Source organism: Ciconia boyciana, chromosome 5 (assembly GCF_034638445.1).
Source record: "Ciconia boyciana chromosome 5, ASM3463844v1, whole genome shotgun sequence".
Classification (NCBI taxonomy): Eukaryota; Metazoa; Chordata; class Aves; order Ciconiiformes; family Ciconiidae; genus Ciconia; species Ciconia boyciana.
Window position 1 is genome coordinate 26196846 of NC_132938.1, and position 9893 is coordinate 26206738.

The 9893-nt window shown below is 40.4% G+C and overlaps 1 protein-coding gene across 1 annotated transcript; it reads right to left on the reverse strand.

The window, feature by feature from the left end:
- Window positions 1-470: 470 nt before the first annotated feature.
- On the reverse strand, window positions 471-5104 carry LOC140652152 (toll-like receptor 1). Its single transcript, XM_072862512.1, is given in 4 exon segments — window positions 471-1276; window positions 1279-3031; window positions 4530-4703; window positions 4946-5104. Coding segments are annotated over 2 exon segments (2454 nt in total). The 5' UTR covers window positions 2942-3031; window positions 4530-4703; window positions 4946-5104; the 3' UTR covers window positions 471-485.
- Window positions 5105-9893: the final 4789 nt, after the last annotated feature.

A 9893-nucleotide genomic window follows, 5' to 3' on the forward strand; every position in this document is an offset into this window, starting at 1 on the left:
CCAGTGAGGTCTGAAGATGTACAAATACTGTACCCTTGACATCTACTATAGCAATGTACAGGAAAGGATTTAAACAAGAGTTTTATTTTCTTTGTATTATTTAGTTAAGCCCAAGGAAGCAGATCCCTTCCACCTTAATCACACAACATTCACGTCAAAACAAGGATTAAATGCATGCCTTGACAGTCCTGATGACATTGAACCAACCACTACTTTTGTTAATTTCGAATATGGCTAGAATGAGTGGGAAAAGTCCAAAATAAAGGCAACACAAGTCTACAAAAATCAGTGTAATCACTATGAAAATTTCTCTCTCCTTCCCTTTGTTGATGATGGGCAAATACAGAAGACTTCTGACTACTTTCATGACTAGAAGAAGCAATAGCAATTTCTGTATGTATCACAATTACATTTTGCTATAAACAAGGAATACTGTAAAAAATGATAAAAATTTGATTAACACAATTTAATGCAAGACACTCAAGTCAGATATTCACATACTGACTTACACTACTAGTAGAAGTAACATCACTCTGCTCCTCATTTGCTTCAAAGGATATTGGCAGGTTAATGCTAATAGCTGCCCTCAGGTTGGCCCAGAAAAGGGCACGCTTGCTCCTCTCCTTCGGCCACTCCAGGTACGTTCGCTTTGCCATGAGAGCCTTCAGCTTGTGATACCTCGCAGGGATAATATACGGAGGGATCGGCTCCAGTAAAATGAGGATTAAGCTGTTGGAATTCTCACTGAATAATTTGTGATGGGCAAAGTACAGCTCATAGTGACACCACTCGCTCTGCACAAAGTTGGGAGACAACACAAAGATCGACTTGTAGCTCTTCTCAATGCAGTTAATGATGTTCTCCACAATGCTCTTGCCGGGAATAAAGTTTCTTTCGTGCTGGCACAGTTGTATGCAGCCCTCCCCCTTCTCCAGGTTCGGGATCAGCTCATTCTTCACCCACAACGAATCATGCTCGCTGTAGGAAATGAACGCATGAAACTGCAGAATGGTCTCCTGCTCTTCGGGGTGGTTGTGCCAAGCTCTCCGCTTCGTCTGCGTCCACTGCCACGTCATCCGCACGTACCACGGCACATCCAGGTAGATGCACAGGAAGGCCACGACAGCCACCAGCACCAGTGTCAGCAGCAGAGCCGTCACAAGCAAGAGCGTCGTGTTGCAAGCCAGTTCAGTCAGGTGGAAGTCCTTCAGCTGCGTTCCTCGCAAGTCTTCCGGGTACTTGCACACGTACGCCGCCGGCCAGCCAAACAGCTTCCCCCAGACTGCCTCTCCAGACGGATGAAGTCTTGAAGTTCACAGGAACACTTGAACGGGTTGTCCCCGGCCTGTAGCTCCCTGACCCTTGGGCAGCTCTGGAAGAAGTCGGCAGATGGGGTGAGGATCAAATTCATCTCTACGTTCAGGAACTCCAGGGACGTAAAGCCACTGCACCCCGGCAGGTCAGCCAGCCTGTTTGACGCCAGGTTCAGCTCTTTCAAGGATTTCAGCTCAGCCATCCCCTTGGCGACACTGGTGATCTGATTGTTTTGTAGGTTGAGTTTTTTGATGTTGACTGGCAAGCACTTGAACACAGAATCCGTCAACTGATTTGAGGACAGGTCCAACTCTGTCAGAGACTCAGCCCACTGGCATTGCACATCAGCTGCATCGTGACTCAGCAAGTTGTTGCTCATGTCCAAATATTTCAGCAATTTCATATGGCTCGTCATGAAGCTTACCTTGGAAAGGCTCTCAAATTTATTCCTCTCCAAAACAAGTAATTTCAGATCTGTCAGAGTGCCACAATTCTGAAACAATTCATCCGTCAGGGCATTATGAGAAAAATTTAAATACTGAAATGAGCTTGTTCTATTGGGGCAAAGCATGTGTGGCATAGATGCATCATATATTGTCAAACTGGCAATATTCATCTCTGAAAACTGTCTATATAGAATCTCCTGGTTGAAATAATAAACTTTATTATGAACATGCTCCAAAGTTAGCACTTTCATGGAGCCACCCAAAGATATTAATTGTTCCAGAGAGCTTAATAAGGGTAGAAATTCGTACTCAGTCAGCTCCCCCAGTGGTCCCCGAAAAGTCAAATTTCTCACAGTAAAATGCTCCACAGGTGAATACCAAATAAACAGGAAAATTTGCAAAATGATAGCCCATTGTAAGTCCACAGTGTCAAGCAACAGAGCTGTTGTCTTGATTTTCTTCAGAAGTGTTAAAGAAGGAGAGGGGAAATCTTTGTAGCTCAAGGTATATCTTAAGTTAACTATTTTTAAGATTTCTGAAGTGCTCATTCCATCATACAAGAGGGAAAAACTGAAGTTTTGGTTTGCTGCAAAAACGATATGGAGGCTCCTTGTATTCAAGGCTGTCAGACTCCGAGGCTCATACAGAGAAAAGTCTTCTAAGGTTAGGAAGACAGTGTGCAGCTGCAAATGTATGATATACCTGAAGTCTGACCGTCGTATCATCGTGGCACTTAATCCCAGGTACTCCAGACGAAACATGTTACTGAATTCCTGACAGATGGGCAGGGCAGTAAACTTATTGAAAGAAAGATCTAAATGTCTAAGATATGCAAGAGGTCGACAGTAAACTTTCAAAATGTTATTATGAGATAAATCTAAGTATTCTAAATCTTGATTAAAAATGAAGACACTGAAGTCAAGCTCCATAATTAGATTATGAGAAAGATTTAATACTTGAAGGTCAGAAAGAAAAATAAATTCTGAGATACTAAGTCCAGAGATCCTATTATGTGATAAATCTAATACATGAGTATGGACTGGAATGTTTTTTGGAACATTAGTTAGCAAACTGCTTGAATAATTTGCAGTAAATTCATTCTCCACAGTTGGCTGGATACTACTCCACAGCGTGAATGTAAAGACACTAGCAAAAACATAGATATTTGTAAGGGGTCCCATTATGCCTTCCAGGTTTATCTTGGTTCCTTATAGAAACATAGAAGCGTATCTTTGTTTGCTGTTCAATATGTCTCAGTGATGAGTCCAGCCCTATGAAAAGAAAACACATGCAATTTGCTGAATTGTAGAACTGTTGAAATTGCTTTTTATTGCTAAAATAAAATTCAATGCAAAATGTATGTAATAAAAATTTTACTTTTACATACTCTTGTTCTAAGTTCTTATCAATCCTCCTCACCCCCATTATTTAATTCCAATTACTGATTTTCTCAGTTAACTAGAAACTAATTCCTTCATAATGGGAGGAATACAATCAGTTGTAAGTTAAAAAACCACAAAGATGTTAAGAAATGCAAATTTCTCCACAATCTTCAAAAATTCAAAACTGGTACAAGCAGACATCAATGCATTTAGGAGTAAAGGAGAACACAACAAGCCTCCCATCTGCTCTTTCCCTACACCCCATGTCCAGACACATTTGGGGACAGAGCTCCAAAAGCCCCATGGACCTTCACAGGAACCAGTGCAAAAGCAATCTCTTCAGTCAGAAAAGCCAAAGGATATTGCTCTTCTCACCCCAAAGACCCCGGACACAGCCATGCACCCCTCAGGGTCAGAGAAGCTGATCACCTTTGTCTTTGCTATAGCACAAAGACATAGGGGTCCATTTTTCCAGTAAGCCAAGAAGCTTGAGGAGGAATTGTACTGTCTCATGAATATTGTAATGCCAATCTGTCCAAAAGCGTACTAACAGGAAAACCACAGCATAACTAGACACTACGTACGAAGCAGTGGTATCCAAAACCTGAAAGAAAACACTTGACACTTCCAAAGACTGCAGGATTTCCTAGGTGTCCTAGGAAATTTCCTACATTTTCCAAATTACCCCACAGTTGCAACTTGACAAAGAACCTCTCTAGAAATGGTGAGGGACAATGAGTCTAGTTCTAAGGATCAAAAAGCCCAGGGAGGGAAAGATTTTGTGGCTATGGAAGATGGTCTAGTAGAATTAATATATGGTCATGCCGATCAATAGCCTACATGGATTCGGAGAGGCATCAGTCCTATCATGAAAAAGCATGACCTGGGCATTACTCTCTTGTCATCAAGCATTTAACACAACACACAGACAACCTGAAGTATGAGCAACTCATAAACTGTTTCAGGAGACAAACAGCCCCGTTTTTTTTTTTTCCTGTGCTGATTTTGTTTGAAAAAACCCCAAAGTTTTAAAATTCTGTCCCTGTGTAATCTTTTGTTAAATAAAACCCAAAAGCCTATTTTTTCAGTTCTAGGTTATAACATGTGTTAGTCCCCAATAATTTGATTGACTGATATCAAAACTCATCCCTTCCCCTCCAAGTCTCCTACCAAGCTTAATCAAATTTTCTTTCAAATAAGTAAAGGAAAAATATGTGTAATTAACATCACCAAAGGCAATAAAAGAATAATCAGTAAAGTGTGAATTTCTACCTCAATAAAATCCAATTGAGAGGTCAAATTCTATCTTCAGAAAGTTGTGCTAGCGTACCCAAGTACAGAATAGAAATGAAGCTGGGAAGGTTGGTCAAAGTACAGTATCACTCACAAGAAGAACTGAGACAAGGCGATCTGGCCCAGCTTCCTTCAAAGAGCAGCTGACCCTGTTCTTCAGAGTCCCGGCTGGTAAAAAGCTCTTGAATCAAATGAACTTTGATCTGAAACTATCTGGAGGAACTTCCCCCTGGGCAAAAGGGACGTCAGGAACAAAGCAAGAAATGTTCTGAAGGGAGAAAAAAACAATGATCCGTGCTCCATTGCCAGATGAGTTTTACTTTACTGTTCATGCTATGCTATACACTGCAAGAAGGGACGATCCATGCTGTATAGCACTGAAGAGTGCCACAGTCAAGGAATAAAGCAGATATGTGGAGTAAAGCAATCTTAAGGATCAACGGTTACCCCTCCAACACTATTTTATGATGGTATTAAATTAGAGTTGGCTGAGAATGAAAATTGCCATACCAAACATTTTTTTCCTTTCTTCTTTGTTGAAATTCAACATACAGATGAGCATTTTCACTAAAATTTCAAAATGCAAGAATATCTTCCAACAGTGAAGAAACACCAGCACCTGAGATTTGATGGAGTCCAAAATACATACAACAAAAAGAAAAAAAATGTAAATAATGGAGCAAATATAACCCACCGTTTGTGCGTGGAATTCATCTCCAATCAAAGAACCAGCAAAAGACCTCTGCATACTCGCTTCACATCCTCAAAACAGGATTTCAAACATATGTAATCTTCAAGCTGGGGAATCTCAGATGAGATGCTAATTCCTTAATAATTACTACCTCAGGAAGTAGAAAGAACAGGATTTTCTTATATAGGCTATATAATTCTAATAATTAATCAAATTTCCTCACAATGCAGGTATTAAGAGCAAAATGAAAGTAAACTTTTAACAGTCCAGACTTGAAATACGTTTACTTCTGTAATATTTACATAACTGTACAGTTTAGGAGGAAATAAACCTCTCTGCAGTACACAATATTCACCAAGGCAAGACTGTTTAAATAATTCTGCATTTCTAATTTCATGTCTGCTTCTGATGGTTACACAGATGTTCTAGAAATTCATCAACTGCATCTCCTCTTTTACACACACAGAAAAGAGGAAGCAGAACCCCCACCACCAACTTTTCTTCATATCAAAACCTCTTGCTGAGTTATTTTCCTCAGCAAGCAGACTACTTAATGTAGCGCATTGGCAGATGGCAAAAGCTTAGACCTCAAAAGCTAGTAACAGGGGCAAACTGGCACAGTTCAAAACCTTTACAGGTCAGTCATCTTTACACTAGAGATGCCTTGGATGGTTATCAGGGATGCCCCGCATTGTAGCTTTCTTTAAAAAATCATAAAAAATGAACTATAGAGAATATTCGCTATGATATGAAAGCTGTAAAGAAGCCATGAAAAACACAGCGATACAGGGCAATCTGGGGATGGAGGAATCCAATGAAGCAGCCATTCAGTTAATGTCCTGAACAGGGACATGAGCCTACCGAACAAATCAACAGAGCAGGGAGTGAGTGCATTGCAAAGGCAGATGGAAATAACCAAACCCAACACCTCACTCCCATAAGCCTCCGAACTAATACAACATGCGTCAGTAAGATTAATTAGTGAGGAAGAAAGAAGCCAAGCTGAGTAAATGAATGAAGATTTGTTTAATCTTAATGAATGTAAAGATTAAATTCATGAAGTATGTAATGAATTCTTCAGGTATGAGCAAACTAGGGGGAGAGGGGGCACCTTGGCCTAGTCTGGAGTCAGTCTAGAGCTTACTCCACCCCATAAAACAGCACCTTGGAGGAGAGCTGAAGGCAAGAAGGGATTCAGCTAAAGAAAGCCGAGAAGTATGAAAATTTATTCTAGATAGCAGTGCCAGCTATATTTCAAGCTTGCATTAGATTCCTTTTTAAACTTTTCTTTTGCAATTACCTTTTTAATTTTGTAAAGAAGAATTTAACCCTTTGCTTTGCTGAAAGAAAATGTCTGTTTTTCAGTTTGAGATTGATGAGTAAGATAGTTTGAACTGAAACTGAACTGAAACCATTCTGCTTTCCTCAGTGCAGTGAACCTGCATAATACATTACAGAAAACTCTGAGACATCTGTGACTCAAGACAAGACCGGGGATAAGCAGCAAGAGTCTGATACAGCTGATACTGTCTTGTTTTCAAGTTAAAGGAGAAGTTCCCGTTGCTGGGCATTAATCCATGAAAATGAATAGGCTCAGGCACTTGTTGACAGAACAATAATATCACAGTCAAATTGAGAACTAAGTTACGCAAACCACTGGCAGTTTCACTTCCAATATAATCCATGAAAAAGCTTTGCTGCATGGACAAAATCAAATACACCATCAGCTTTTGTCAGAACTGACTCCAGTACACACAGAGCTGTAAAAAGCAAAAGCATCTACACCTTAAGTTGTAGTATGTTTAATTTCCTTACCACCCTTCTTTATGAGACTTTAAAATAGATTAAAATAAACGGTTTGCCATAAAGAAAAATTTGCAACTAGTTAAAACTGATACTCCTGAATACCTCTGTTAAATCATTAGGAACATTGCATAATGTTATTTTTACTAACCAATCCAGCAAAGCAGTGTTTGGGGCTGGTTTCAGTTTACTGATTAAGTCGTTTTGCATGATACGCAAAAACTAAAAAGCAGTGTATTTCTGCTCACGCATCCTGAAATGTACCAGCTAAATACCATCTTTTCCACAGTCAGCATGTGTGTACACTCATGCAGATGCCTTGTTCCATTTCTGAAGTTTATATTGCTGGGGTTTTTTGCAGCTGATTCTATCAGTGAGAACCTATCTTCACAAACAGCCTTTCCTCAAGGTACATTTCACACTTCTGCCCGTATGTTGTGATTACATACCCAGAGAGGAACCGCAGCTACACTTGGTTGGGTACCAGAAGCTATTCGGGACCAGCACAATGCCCAAAGGTGTGAAGAAGCTCTCCAACTGGAACTGCAGAAAGGAACTTACACGTGCGAAATACCAAGTTAAAACATAGCCAGAGCAGATGGACTCATCCAAGCATTCATGAAAAGTTAATAAAATTATACAATTATTAAAGGTTGCAAAGCCAGTGTTTGGTCATATCGAGGACCTTATCTTCAACTGCAGCTCTCATTGTCACAACTTAACCCTCTGTGTCAAGTAGGTGAAACAAGAGCTAAATGCCACCACAAGCCAAAATGAGCAGAGATCATATCGCATTTATGCCCAAGCCTATTTTGCTTGGGCATAAATAGACACGAGGATCAAAGCTGTGGAAATCAAACTGGTAACACAGAGCCACCTTGCAGAATACAGAACGTTCTCATTTATTGGTCTTTCAATACTGCTTCCTCTTGACCGAACAGTCACTGCAGATAAGCATTATAGTCAATCTCAGTATATGTTTCTGAAAAAAAAACCAGCCAAACTGAAGCCCTGAGTAAAAACATGGGTTTTCCAGAGGTTTTGAACCTTCCCCTCAGCAGAATGCCTCATTTCCCAGAGTCCCATTCTTTTCTCTCGAGCGCCCTTCCCTGCTCTAACCCTCTGCAGTTGAGCTTCAGTGCCGATGCTTTGTAACATTTCCAAAGCTAAAAAAGAGCTGAGCTCTCAGCAGGGCAACCCACATCACATCAGGACTCCCAGTCTGTTGCAGTTCAGTTTCCTTTATACTACACACTACTTAAATATACATAAAAACATTTACACTTTCACTTCATTCTGCACATTTCCTAGGTTTTGGAGGGTGTTTGACCCCCATGTTATCAGTTTTGTATGTTGATATTATTATGTATGTAAAAATAGCATTCCTGCTAGTCACCAAGATGACTAGTCAAATGCCAGGAATCTCCTCTGATACGGTATCTGACATCAGAATATATTTACATACTCCCTTTTCCTGATACCTGGAGTGCATTAGCAGTTACAGCTTTCAGTGCAGAGCCAGTCGCAGACTCACATCACCAGGGTGCACAGAAAAGGGTAGCTACTTTCCAAAATGTGCAGGTAAAGTGGCTGACACGGGCTGTGAGACTAACACATGGGCCCACGTACAGGAGAAATTTCTTTTTGGACTAAAACTGCTTTTATAGAAAGTGTTCAGAGTATGGTGGAGGCTAAAATAATTGTTTGAAATATTCTGATATGCATTGATTGAGAAACTCATTCTCTCCTGTAGAATCAGAGAAACTAGATGCAGTATTGTGCATGCGTACCTGCATGTGTACCTGTTTTGTCAATTATCTGGCACATAGCACAGACAAAAATCTAATAGTATGTGGGCTTCCAGTTCCAAAGTACAAGTTTTAATTGCTCCCCATGCTCATTACAAGCCTCCCTTTCCAACATTATTCACAAAAGGATTTTGGACATATACCAGAAACCTGTAATTCTATGTTTCTGCTTATTGATCACATCAGCTACATTGCCAGAGGTCACGTAGTTCCCAAGTTCTTTCCAAAGCAGCAAGCAAACCCCTGCTAAAACCTTCCACTCCTGAAAGAAATAATTAATTTCTGGCAACAGCTATGTGCTCCCACCTAAGTATCAGGAAGGATTCCCGGTGCACTCTGACTTTCAGGGGGTTTCTCTGTCCTCCAGCCAACAGAAGAAGCCACACGAGTTCTGAAAGCTTCACACACAACAGGGGACATTAACTGTATTACAGAAGTTTCAAGGGCTGCTGACCTACAACTCTGAGGCTTTCAAAGAAAATTTTCAAGCAAGCCACCATGTAACAACCCAGCTGTCCCTGGTTGTGTGAAAGGGATAGGCAAGTCAAGTTAAGTCTGTCCATCTGCAGTTTTCTAAGGGTTAAATGAGTCATACACTGAAGCATTAGTTGGAGAGGAAGGAGGAAGCACAGAAAACATTTCTTTCCGCAGTCCGGAATGAAATGCCTGCGATTTGGTAATAGGTATGTTATATTAATTTTGAGGCTAAATGGGATGAGAGAGCTAAAGGTGTTAAATTTGACCTTTTTCCTACAAATCACTAAACAGATACTCACAGTTCAAGACTTCAAGTCAAGAGACCTCAGCCTGCTTAGACGTCAGGCAAAAAAAAAATCAAAATTAAAATCTTTTGTTCATAATAATGGAAGACAAGAATGAGATAAAATGCAAACATTCTATACTAAATGAGGATTTCATCTTAACATCCCTTCTCTCGTCTCCATGTTGAAACGCATTTTTGAAAGTGTTGTGGTTTAACCCCAGCCGGCAACTAATCCCCACACAGCCGCTCGCTCACTCCCCCCTGGTGGGATGCGGGAGAGAATCGGAAGAGTAAAAGTTAGAAAACTCGTGGGTTGAGGTAAAGACAGTTTAATAGGGAAAGCAAAAGCTGCGTGTGCAAGCAAAGCAAAGCAAGGAATTCATTCACTCCTTC